Consider the following 12,887-nt stretch of genomic DNA (forward strand, 5'->3'; position numbering starts at 1 on the left):
TTTGAAGGTCTGGTTGAAATCTGTGCTGAAACATTAAAGAAGTTGAAAAGCAACAAATCAAGTAGTCCAATTAAAAAATATGGAACAGAGCGAAACAGAGAATTCTCCATAGAGGAATGTTCAATGGCAGAGAAACACTTAAAGAAATGCTCAACGTTATTAGCCATCAGGGAAATGCACATCAAAACGACCCTGAGATTTCACCTTACACCCATCAGAATGGCCAAGATCAAAAACTCAAGTGACAACACATGCTGGAGAGATTGTGGAGAAAGGGGAAGCCTCCTCCACTGCTGGTGGGAATGTAAACTTGTACAACCACTCTGGAAATCAGTCTGGTGGTTTCTCAGACAACTAGGAATAGTGCTTCCTCAAGATCCAGCCATACCACTCCTAGACATATATCCAAAAGAGGCTCAAGTACACAATAAGGACATTTGCTCGACCATGTTTGTAAAAGCCTTATTTGTAATAGCCAGAAGCTTGAAACAACCCATATACCCCTCAACTGAAGAATGGATACACAAATTGTGGTGCATCTACACAATGGAATATTACTTAGCAATAAAAAAAAAGGAAAACATGAAATTTGCAGGTAAATTGTGGAAACTGAAAAAGTTCATCCTGAGTGAGCTATCCCAGAAGCATAATGACACCCACAATATATACTCACTCATATAGACATATAGTATAGGATAAATCTCCTAAAATCTGTCCACCTAAAGAAACAAATCAAGAGGGAGGACTCTGGCTAAAATGCTCAATCCCCATACTGAAAGGCAGAGAAGATTGACATCAGAAGATGAAGAAAACAGGAAACAAGTTAGGAACCTGCCACAGAGGGTGAAAGACTCTGTGAGACTCTGCCTTGCAGACTATCAAAGTAGATGCTGAGACTTATGGCCCCCTGTTGGACAGAGTGTGTGAAATCTTGTGAAAGAAGTGGGAAATAGTAAGATCTGGAGAGAACAGGTGTTCCACTAGGAGAGCAACAGAAGCAAAATATCTGATCATAGGGGTCTTTCCTGAGGGTCATACTCCAACCAAGTACCATGCGTGGAGATAACCTAGAACCCCTGCACAGATGTAGCCCATGGAAGTTCAGTGTCTAAGCAGGTTCCATAGTAATGGGAACAGGGACTATCTCTGACATTAACTGATTGACCTGCTCTTTGATCCCCTCACCCTGATGGGGGAGTAGCCCTACCAGGCCATAGAGGAAGACAATGCAGCTATTCCTGATGAGATCTGATAGACTAGGATCAGAAGAAAGGAGAGGAGGACCTCCCCTATCAGTGGACTTGAGGGGCATGTGTGGAGAAGGGGGATTGAAGGTGGGATTGGGACGAGAGGAGGCAGGGGTTTTGAGGTGGACATAAAGTGAATGAAGTGTAATTAATGAAAATTAAAATAAAAAAGAAACAGGGTCTGTGTGTTTTCTGCATCTAAGAACCTCCTGCAGTGTCCTAACCATATTGATATTGTTGAAATCATATGCTGGAGCCTGAGCCTGAATTCCTCTTCGTGTATCTCTGTACCTTCTTATTGCTTGGTGAAGGTTGTTATGCTGATTTATGACAACCAATTTGATCTGATGATGAAGTCATTGTATAATGTCATGTTGCAGGGTTAAGAGTGCTGGGATCTGATTGAGGAGCCTCTGCAAAACAACCACCTCATTCACGAATGTAATTCAGGGCCCTGGAGAAGCCTTCACCAACTTCTTACAGAGATTGGGTTCAGCTCTAAAGAGGGCAGTACCAGACTGACACCAGACAAGCACTGATGCCGATCTTGGCTCATGAGACTGCAAATACCGCATGTAGGAGAGCATTTGGAGCATGAAAAGCAGGAGGAGCCCCAAGAGATGAATGATTGAGAGACAACCGCTATTGGCTCTCAGGAGCATCATGCCGACCTTACAGGACAAGCTAGAGCTAGAGTCCCCAGTTCTCAAAATATCCGGTGAACTATTTCTGGTGAATCCAGCCATGTACAAAAACTCTGTAAGGTTCAAATCTCTAGAACACAAAATAGGTGTGGTAACACAGAGGCAAGTGGTCCCTTTACTCACAGAAGGGAACAAGCAGATTCTGGCTAAAAGGGAATGCAGAGGTTCCCGGGGTTTCATGGCAGCTGTGGCAAGGAAAAGCACTGGTCTAGGGATCACTGCTCCAAGAGGGACATAGAGGGTAACCTCTTGCCATTGGAAAACCAATGGAGGGGCCTGTCAGGCCGAGGCCCCTCAGCCAACAATACCAGTCGTCTCCCATCAGGCAGCCAGGAGGTAATGGGCAGGCAGGAAAATCTTAACTGAGGATTTCAGATTTGATACACACCACTTCAGAGAGAGCAGCTTTGCATCTGGCTACAGATAAACCTCTGATCCTATATCCAAGGGTTCTATGTTACAAACTATACACAGGTGTTTACGGACCTGTGCATACAGGGATGGTAGAGAGGATCTCGGGAAGAAGCAGAATAACTACTACAAGATCTATTGTACAGCCAGGTACTGTAAATTGGGAGTGCAAGGAAGAAATTAAAGTCATGGCGTATGTAAAATAGGAGATGCAACTTACGGCAGGGTGTAGAATTGCTCAGCTTAAGTTACTGTTCCCCTACATCTAGGGCAAAGCCGCACCCTTAGCAAGGAAGGACACATTTGGCAATACTGGAAAAATGTGTGTTCTAGAAAACAGTGCCTAATGATCAGAGATCCAAACTAATAGCAGCAAAGAGTGGTGCTCATTGAAATTCAGGAGATAACTTCAGTATCCTCTCCCAAGTCTCAGGATACAAAATATCCACTTCTGAAGGTTCATAAACAGTTTCTAGGAATCTAAAATTTTCCAGTAAGACAAATCGTATGGTGGATTAAATGGGTGGAATCAGACTGGCCAACAGGGAAATTGACACCTTCTTTGCCTTGCCACTGATGGAGCACTTAAATAATTCGGGAGTCTCTCTGCAGTATAAGTCTCCTATATGCCCAAATGGTCAGGCTTGCAGTGTCCTAACCGCATTTAAATTGTTGAAATCGTACACCGGGAGCCTGAAGCTGAAAGGAACTTAAGGCAGACAGCACAGGCAGAATGCAAGTTCTGTTCTAGCCTGATTCCTCCTTGAGCATTAGCCAGAGCTGAATGAATGACCTCGTTAAAGTAGGCAAAGACTGCTCCTGGCTTCTGCCCCTTCTCCTTGCCAGATCATCAGAAGCCATGCCTTAGACTCTCCCCTCAACCTCCCTGTGAGCCAATACAGGTGCATGCAGTGAGCTAAGCAGTGGAATTTGGGTAGAGAACAAGGCCACCTGTTTCTGGAAAGGCTGCTTTATGGTGAGGTACTGGAAAATTTGCAGGAGGAGGGAGGGGTTTCACAGGTAAGAAGCAAAGGTTCCTCCACGGTTTAGCCTGTAATTGGAGACCTCAAGGGAGTGGGCAGGGGCCACAGGTCAGTATTTAAGGGGGAGCAGTGGGCCCCTGCATGCATTTGCCATAGCCTGCACTGTCCTGGGAGTTGTTATGAGTAGACACTGGAGAGGAAGGAATCCTGTCAAAGTATCCTCAGCAGGATGGAAGATCAGGGAGATGTGGATGACAGCAGTACAGACAAGACATCCTGGGGTCTACCTTCTCCACAGAGGCCTACCCAGAAGCCAGTGACACCTGCCCTGTCCAGCTCTTTTTGGATCAACTGCTGAGCACAATGGAAGTTGAGCAAGAGGCACCAGCTGCTCTGAACCCAGATGACCCATGGGAGCAGATCGAACCAACACCTGAGGCTTGTCTCATGGAAAAATATCAGGCTCTGCTGGACGATATTTGATTCCATTGGGAACCCACAGAATTGGGACTGTAAAACCTCCTTGCTTGGAGCCTAATGTGACAATTGACTCAGAGGATCCAGCCAGAAATGTGCCTGGACAGCCCCAACATATTGTACATGCAGAACAATATGATTAATGCACCCTACACAATCAGATTATTTATCATTTTGGGAAAAAAAACAATATTCCTGCTGCATTCCTCATTTCCAAATTACCTACTTAATTTCAGTAAAAATAATCAAGTCCTTTATTTGCACTTTTCTGCTCTTAGCCTTTTTTTTAATTCCTTTCATGGTTAATCTTTGAGTAGAGCCATCATTGTAATCAATCCATGCATCTAAGTCAGTGTGCTCACCACCTGCTTACCATGCTCTAAAATCATTAGGGTGTGTGAGAAATCCTTCTCTATTAACTTAAATGCTTCAAAAAATAGTTTGTTGGGACTTTGTTTTTTTTTTTCAGATTAACAAAATGCAATGAGTATATAATAGAAGAAGCTGTTTATTATGAAACTGTATGTAATGAAAAGGCATAGAAAAACCTGGTTCAGTAAGTCACATTTCAGTGCAATTCTGGATAATAAAGCAAAGCTGTGTTTCAATCAACACAAAATTGCCCCTTACTTAGACACAGAGAACTCAGCCTGAAGAACAGGAAGCTTACTGACAAATAATTCAACATTATTCAGGATATCCATTACACTTAAACACATGGATTTGAAAATGTCCTGGTAACAGGACTGGACATTTAAAAATCTGTTATTCTTGTTATTTTCTGATGAAAATTATTTTTACAATGTGTGAAGTGAGTGATTATAAAAACACAATCACAAATTTTCTTCATCTTATGTTCTTTTTAGACTAAGATGTCTGTATCATCCATAGTTTCTCACAAGTATTTAAGGATAAATATTGAAGAAAAATAAGTTAGGTACTTAGTAAGAAAATGATAATGACTGGAAAAAGTAGGAGGAATGCTAATATTTCAATCTGAAGTGAAGGATAAACACACCCAAATGTCACAAGCGACAAATAAATATTGCCAGCACAATCTGTACTTATTAAAATAGATCCAAGAAACCAGCATGAAATCAAATAAATGATAAGAACTGATGCACATCTTTCAATAACTGTATTACTGGTTTCAGTATCTCACTAAAAACAGAAGAACTAATGCAATAAGAAACAGGGTCTATGTGTTATCTGCGTCTAAGAACATCCTGCAGTGTCCTAACCATATTTAAATTGTTGAAATCATATGCCTACTGCAGAGGGCCTCTGAAAGACTCTACCTAGCAGCGTATCAAAGCAGATGCTGAGACTCATAACCAAACCTTCAGTAGAGTGCAGAGAGTCATATGATAAAAGGGGGTGTAGTATGCCCAGGAGAGGACAGGAGATCCACAAGGACAAAATATTAGGGCACAGGGGTCCTCTATGAGACTGTTTCTCCAACCAAGGACCATGGATGGATACAACCATCCATGTAGCCCATGTAGTCAGATGTAGCTCATGGTAGCTCAGTATCCAAGTGGATTTCCCTAGAAGGGTGAACAGGAACTATTTCTGACATTAACTCAGTGACTGGCTCCATTACCTTCCCTGGCTCATCGAGGGAGGAACAGCCTTGCTAGGCCACAGAGGAGGACATTGCAGCCAGTCCTGAAGATACCTGATAGCTAGGGTCAAATGGAAGGGGAGGTGGACCTTCCCTAGCAGTTGTCTTGGAAAGGGACAGGAAGTAGATGATGGAGGGGGTGGGGTTGGGAGGGAATGAGGGAGGGGCGAAGGCTGGGATACAAAGTAAATAACCTGTAATTAATATTAAAAAATAAAAATTAATATTAAAAATAAAGACATCTAATGCCGGAGCCCAAACCTAAATGGAACGTAAGGCAGACAGCACAGGCAGAATACAAAATATGTTCTAGCCTGATTCATGTTAGAGCATTAACCAGAGCTGAGTAACTGACCTCATGAAAGTAGGAAAAGCCTACTTCTGGCTTCTGCCCCTTCTTCTTGTCTAATGAGCGGAAGCCATGCCTTGGGCTCTCTTATCAACTAACTCTAGGCCAAACTTGGAGCAGGTAGGGAGCTATGCGGGGGAATTTGGGTAGAGCTCAAGGCCACAAGTTTCTGGAAAGGCTGCATTAGGATGGAGTATGGGAAAACCCAGAGGAAGAGGGGTCCGGGGGTCTCCCATGGGTTAGCCTGTCACTGGAAGCCTCAAGAGACTGGGCGGGGCCACAGGATGGTATTTAAGGGAAAGCAGTGGCGCTCTGCCCGCTCTTGCCACAGCTTGGAATCTATTGAAGTTGTTTTGAGTAGACACTGGAGAGGAAGGCCTCCTGTCAAAGTATCCTCAACAGGATGAAAGATCAGGGAGATGTGGGTGACAGCAGTACAGACAAGACATCCCAGCGTCGAAAGACTGGCAGGCCAGGCAGAAGGAGGCCTTCCTCTCAGCTTTCTCCAAGTCACCTTACCCCAGATTCAGGGCCAGGCAGGAACTGGCCAGGGAATTCGGACTCCCGGAGTCCCGCATCCGCGTTTGGTTTCAAAACCACAGAAATAGAACTGGCGTGTCAGGGAAGAACCCAAAGCAGACCACCGCAGGCTCCAGCCATGAAGCCTCCCAATAGCCTACTGAAGAGCTTGGCGCCAGGGTGCAGCAAGCAAGAGGCCCGCCCTCATAACAGAGAAGGCCTCGAACACGGCTTAGCCCAGCACAGATCAGCATGCTAGTGCAAGCTTTTGAGACCTCTCCATTCTCAGACTATGCCACAAGGGCGTGACTGGCCCTGAGCACAGGTTTGCCTGAGGACACCATCCACATATGGTTCCAGAAAAGAAAGGCCAGGCAGAAAGGCCGCGCTGGAGGCAGCACAGCTAAAGGTGAAGACCTGGCTGCCTCTCCTGGCCCAGAAAGGGCTCCTGGAGCATCGTGTGACATTGAGTAGGAGGCTTCCCGGGACAGCTTGTTGACACCGGGTTCTGCAGGAGGCGTGTGTGCAGAAACGTTGATGCCAACATCCAAGCTAGCTCACCTTCTCCACAGAGGCCTACCCAGAAGCCAGCAACTCCTGCCCTGCCCAGCTTTTCCTGGATCAACTGCTGAGTACAGCGGAAGTCGAGGAACAGGGACCAGCCACTCTGGACCCAGATGACCCATGGGAGCAGATCGAACCAATACTTGAGGCTCCTCTCACGGAAGAATAATATCAGGCTCTGTTGGACGATATTTGACCCCATTGGGAACCCCTAGAATTGGGACTGTAAAACCCCGTTGCCTGGACCCTAACCTGACCATTGTCTCAGAGACTCCAGCCAGAAATGAGCTTGGACAGATGTTCAGACTTGCACCTAAGAAAGATGCAGAGTTCTAGGGGTCCTGAGTAAGTATTGGGGAAAAGATGGAAGACCCTAGAGGTGCGAGGAACCTCACAAGAAGACCAACAGAAACAGCTGACCCAGCCCCCAGGGGGCTTTCAGAGACTGAGCCATCAAATAAGGAGCATGCTTGGTCTGGACCTAGGCCCCCTGCACACATGTAGTGGGTGGGAGGTGAATCCTTGTGCTTAATGTGGGTTGCCTTATGAGGGAGGTGTTGTGGGGTGGCAGCAGAGGCGGTGGAGAGTTGTTTTCTAACCTGGACTTTGTTGTTTCTAACCTGGACGTTTTTTGAAGGACAGTTATATAATGTTAGCTTCAATTATGATCAGGATAAATATGTAATTTGTTTGCAATTGTACTCTGTGTCATTAAATTATTTTTAGGCATTACTATGACCTGGTTATTCTTTTCATTTGGAAGTTAATGTAAAGAGGAGGTATGATTATTCTTCAAGCTGAAAAGAGGTGTGATCATGAGTCTTGGTTTTTAACTTGACTGCATATGGAATTAAGCAAAACACCAAAATTAAGGACATAATTGTGAAGTACTCTTCCTTATTTGAATTAGTCTGCTCTACTTCTCTTCTGGATCTAAAAGGCTGAAAAACACACCTTTAATCCATATCTTCATGCTGCAAAACCAACCACTCATCTTTGCCTCATCTTCTACTGGAAACCTCTACAAGGACATGGAAGAAGTAATGTTTTACTCTTTACCTGTTCCCTTTTGCTTTGGTAGCAAGTCTATTTCTTCATTGACTATAGAACCTTCGTCTTGAGGATTTCGGTGTATATGAAGATGAGTTGAGCCAACAAGCCTCATGGACTAAGCCACTAATAGATTCCTCGATTTTCCATTTTTATTTTAGCCATCCACTGTTGAATTAATTGACTCACAGATTGTAAATCATTCTCATAAATCCTTTCCTATAAAGAGAGAGTTAGAGGGAAAATAAACTATGCATATAATTATCTTTCACATAGAACTACCAAATTTTCTGCTTTTAATAATGTTATGTAATTCATTCAGAAATCACTTAAACAACAGTAATTGGCATATGAGGAGTTATAGAAAAAATATTCATCATCATGCAAAGTCAAAATGCTACATAAATTTTGGGTATATTGATGGACTAGGAATTAACTTTTTTGATGCAGTTATATCCTAAAATATCATAATTGAATTACAAGTATTTTAATTTTTGAAGAATTTATATATAGTTTATTTTTACCTCAAATTAGTCCCTTCTTTGTCTCAATTCCCTCAACAGACATTAAAGTTTGTGTTCATTTTTCATTTTCTTAGGTTACGGAGATTCCATTTTATATGGGGATGTCACCATGAAAATTAACTCTTCTATGCATGACACTGCTAATACCAAAACATCATTAAAATAATAAGTAGACCTATCAGAATCACACTAGAATTCTCAGCAGAGACTATGAAAGCCAGAAGGGCCTGGGTGGATATCATGCAGACCCTAAGAGACCATCGATGCCAACCCAGACTACTATATACCCAGTATATATGCAGCCATCATGCCCTACAGAAGATACTAGAAGGAAAACTCCAACCCAACAATATTAAATACACTCAAGAAAACACCTTGAGGCCAACACCACGAAAGGAAGTCCATGCCTGACACTGCCTGGATAACCATGAACCAGAGTCATGACAGCCTAGAGACACACGATATGTGTAAACATGACAGGCAAAAAAAAAAAAAAAAAAAAAATGTCAATGAAAGATACTCTGCTATAATCATAGATGAGTGCCTAGCCCAGTTGTCATCAGAGAGACATCACCCAGCATCTGATGGGAGCAGATGCAGAGACCCACAGCCAAACACAATGATGTATCCAGGAGAACCCCACAAATGAGGGAATATGTATTGTAGGAACCACAGATATCAAGGACACAACAAAAACATGGCCCACTGAGTCAATTGGGCTCATAGGGGATCACAGAGATTGAAGAACAAAAACATAAATATTCTATGAGTCTTGTGAGCTAGGTTGTCTGCATACACCTTATGATTATTAGCCTGATGTTGCTGAGGGACTTCCAACAGTGAGAGTGGGGGGAGTCTCTGACTCTTTCCTGCTCTAGCTAGACTTTCTCTCCTCATGTATTCCTTTCACCAACTCTGATGTGAGGGATTGTTCCTAGTCTTATTGTAACTTGTTATGCCATCAGATTTTTTTTTTTTTATTGAAAATAATGAAGCAGTGGATCTGAAGGAGAGGTGAGGTAGATTGGATTGGTGAGGTAGAGATGGATAGATTGTGGCTGGGAGGAGTGGAGGAACAGGAAACTGCAGTTGGAATGTAGTGCATGAAACAACAACAAAAATAAAACGCTAAAACAAAATAAACTATCAGCAGCTAGGCCTGTTGGTGAGCACTTGCAGTCCTAGCACTCAGGAATATAAGGTAGGTGGATCTCTGAGTTCGAGCACAGGATGTTCTACAAAGAGAGTCTAGGACAGCCGAAATTATTCAGAAAAATCCTGTCTTCAAACAAACAGAAAACTGTCAGCATTTTGTGTTTCATCTTTAGGAACTTTGTTTTATGTCCCACTTTTTAAGTTTTTAATATTAGATACAGTTTATTTAACTTTGTATCCCAGCTGTAGCCCAGTCCCTCATTCCCTCCCTATCCCACCCTCCTTCCCTTATCTCCTCCCTACCCCTTTCCAAGTCCACTGATAGGGGAGGGCCTCCTCCTGTTCCAACTGACCCTAGCTTATCAGGTATCATCAGGACTGGCTGCAATGTCCTCCTCTGTGGCCTAGCAAGTCTTATCCTCCCTTGGGAGGGGGCAGGTCAAAGAGCCAGCCATTGAGTTCATGTCCAAAATAGTCCCTGTTCCACTTAGTATGGTACCCACTTGGATACAGAGCTTACATGGACTACATTTGAGCAGGAGTGCTAGGTTATATGCATACATGGTCTCTCTCTCTCTCTCCCTCCCTCCCTCTCTCTCTCCCTCCCTCTCTCTCTCTCTCCCCCTCTCCCCTCCCCTCTCTACCTCTCTCTCTCCTCCTCTCTCTCCCTCTCTCCCTTTCTCTCCCTCTCCCTTCCTCTCTCTCTCTACCCATTTCTCCCCCTCTCTTTCCCCCTCTCTCTCCCTCTTCTCTCTCTCTTCCTCTCTCTCTCCCTCTCTCTGTCCCTTTCAGTCTCTCCAAGCTGGGAGGTTTCCCCTGTAGCACCCTCAGCACTGAACACACAACACCTCATCCACCCTAAGCACTGAGCACACAGCACCTCGTCTACCCAGCCCCCAGCACTCTCCCACTGAGCACACAGAACCTCTTCTACTCAGCCCCCAGCACCTGATTGGAGGGTCCAGCCAATCAGGACGAGGGGGCGGAGCCTCTTGTGGGGAGACACTCAGGACGGGGGGGCGGGGCCTCTGTGGGGAGACAATCAGGACGAGGGGGCGGGGCCTCCTGTGCGGAGAGCGCGTGTGTTCCTCTGCGCGCCCCTTCACGGGTTCGGCTCCCGCCACCGAGCGCGCTCAGGTGTTTCCGCGTTTGGAGCTCGGAGCCTTCGCCGCGGTGACAACATGGTGAGCGCGGGAAGGAGGAGGGTGAGGAAGGAGAAGAGGAAGAGGAGGAGAAGGCTGAGCGGAGCGACCTCACGTGGCTCCGCGGCTGGGGGGGGGGCCCTACCGTCACTTCCGGGTTCCGCGGGGTGGGCGGGGCCGCGCCGGCGCATGCGCAGTGACGAGGGAGCGAGCGTCGGGCCTCCGAGCACCGCCCTTTTGTGGGCGGGCTCCCGCTGGCGTCTGCGCATCGGGTAGGGAGGGAGGCCTCAGAGTGACGCAATTTTGTGGGCGTTTCCGCGCCGGGCGCATGCGCAGCGGGAAGGAAACTGAGCGTCCGGCCTCTTCGCGCCGCCGTGTCGTGGGCTGGGCCGCTCCTGCAGCGCTTGCGCAGCGTGGAGGGAACGAGCGTCGGGCCTCCTCGCATCGCCATCTTGTGGATGGAGCCGCTCTGGCGGCGCATGCGCAGCGGGGAGGGAGCGAGCTTCGGGCCCGGTGGTGCCATTTTGTGGGCGGAGCCGCTTCAGCGATGCATGCGCAGCGGCGAGGGAGCTAGTGTCGGCCTCCGAGCGCCGCCATTTTGTGGGTGGGGCCGCGTTGGCACCTGCTGTCGTGTTGCAGGCTGGGCTGCGTCGGCGCATGCGCAGCGGGGCGGGATGCTGGGACCCAAGTACCATTGTTTCTCCTCCTCCCGTGCCTCCTCCTGCTGCCCCTCCTGCGCACTCGCGTTGGCCTCGGGGAGGAAGAGGAAGGAGGGAGGCGGAAGGGGCCCGAGGGATGGCGGCTGCTCTTCCGGAGGTCCCGGGTTCGATTCCCTTTGGCGCCCCCTGCTGGCGAGTACGCGCAGTCACGCAGTTGTGAATGATGCGTTATAGAGAACGTCATCATGTAATACATGTTATATTGTGTTGTGTTATATGGTATGTATGTGAGGTCTCCGTTAACTGTTTCATTTATATATACACACAGACCGACACACAGACACACACACAGACACGCACACAGACATAGACACACAGACACACACATGCACACACACAGACACATAGAGACAGACAGACACACACACAGACACCACCCACAGTAAACAATGTAATAGAAATAGAATGAAGAAATGGCACAGAAGACTCAACTCATTTCCTGTGGGAAATGTTTTCTCAGCCTTTGAGCTGGGAATCTTCCTCCTCCTCCTCTTCCTCTTCTTTCTTCTTCCTCCTCTTCTTCCTCTTCATCTTCCTCCTCTTCCTTTTTCTTTCTATTCTTTCTTCTTCCTCCTTTATCTTCCTCTTCTTCGTCTTCCTTCTTCCTATTCTTCCTCTTCCTTTTCTTCTTCTACCTCTTATTCTTCCTTATGCCTCTTCTTCCTCTTCCTCCTCTTCATCTTCTTCTTCCTCCTTGTCTTCAACTTATTCCTCTTGTTCCTCTTCCTTTTTCTTCCTTCTTCTTCATTTTCCTCCTCTTCCTCTTCTTTGTCTTCTTCATCATCCTCTTTTCTTTGTCCTCTTCTTCCTCTTCCTTCCTTTTTCCTCCTCTTCTTCCTCTTCCTCTTTTTCTACTTCTTCCCTTCCTTCTTCCTGTTCTTCCTCTTCCTTCTTCCTCTTTCTTCCTTTTCTTCCTCTTCTTCCTCTTCTTTCTTCCTCTTCTTCCTCTTCTACCTTTTCCTCCTTTTTCTTCTTCCTTCTTCCTCTTCCTACTCTTCCTCTACCTCTTTCTCTTTTTTCTTCCTCTTTTTCCCTCTTCCTCTTCATCTTCCTTCTTCCTGTTCTTCCTTCTTCCTATTCCTTTTCTTCCTCTTCTACCTCTTCCTTTTTCTTTCTCTTCCTTCTTCCTCTTCTTCCTTCTTTTTCTTCTTCTGTTATTTCTTCTGCCTCTTCCTTCTTTTTCTTCCTCATCCTCTTCATGTTCTTCCTTCTCTTTCTCTTCCTCTACTTCTACCTTCTTCCTCCTTTTTCTGATTCCTTCTTCCTCTTCTTCCTTCCTCTTCTTGTTCCTCTTTTTCTTCTTTCTCTTCTTCCTCTTCTTTCCTTTTCTTCCTCTTCTTCCTTTTTCTTCTTCTCCTTCCTCCTCTTTCTCTACCTCTTTCTCTTCCTTCTTCCTCTTTTTTCCTTTTTCCTCTCCTT

General features: G+C 45.8%; 1 protein-coding gene and 1 pseudogene across 1 annotated transcript in view; both read left to right on the forward strand.

Moving 5' to 3' along the window:
* The first annotated feature begins 1,910 nt into the window (after positions 1 to 1,910).
* Positions 1,911 to 6,788, forward strand: LOC129681272 (double homeobox protein 1-like; annotated as a pseudogene).
* A 3,894-nt stretch (positions 6,789 to 10,682) lies between these two features.
* The window catches only part of LOC129681249 (zinc finger protein 431-like), a 7,520-nt gene continuing 5,315 nt past the window's right edge, over positions 10,683 to 12,887 (forward strand). The window contains exon 1 of the mRNA XM_055613155.1: positions 10,683 to 10,791. Coding sequence (XP_055469130.1) covers positions 10,789 to 10,791 — 3 coding nt within the window. The 5' untranslated portion in view covers positions 10,683 to 10,788. The remainder of the gene's footprint in view (positions 10,792 to 12,887) is intronic.

Source organism: Psammomys obesus, unplaced genomic scaffold (assembly GCF_907164565.1).
Source record: "Psammomys obesus unplaced genomic scaffold, mPsaObe1.curated_primary_1811, whole genome shotgun sequence".
NCBI lineage: Eukaryota > Metazoa > Chordata > Mammalia > Rodentia > Muridae > Psammomys > Psammomys obesus.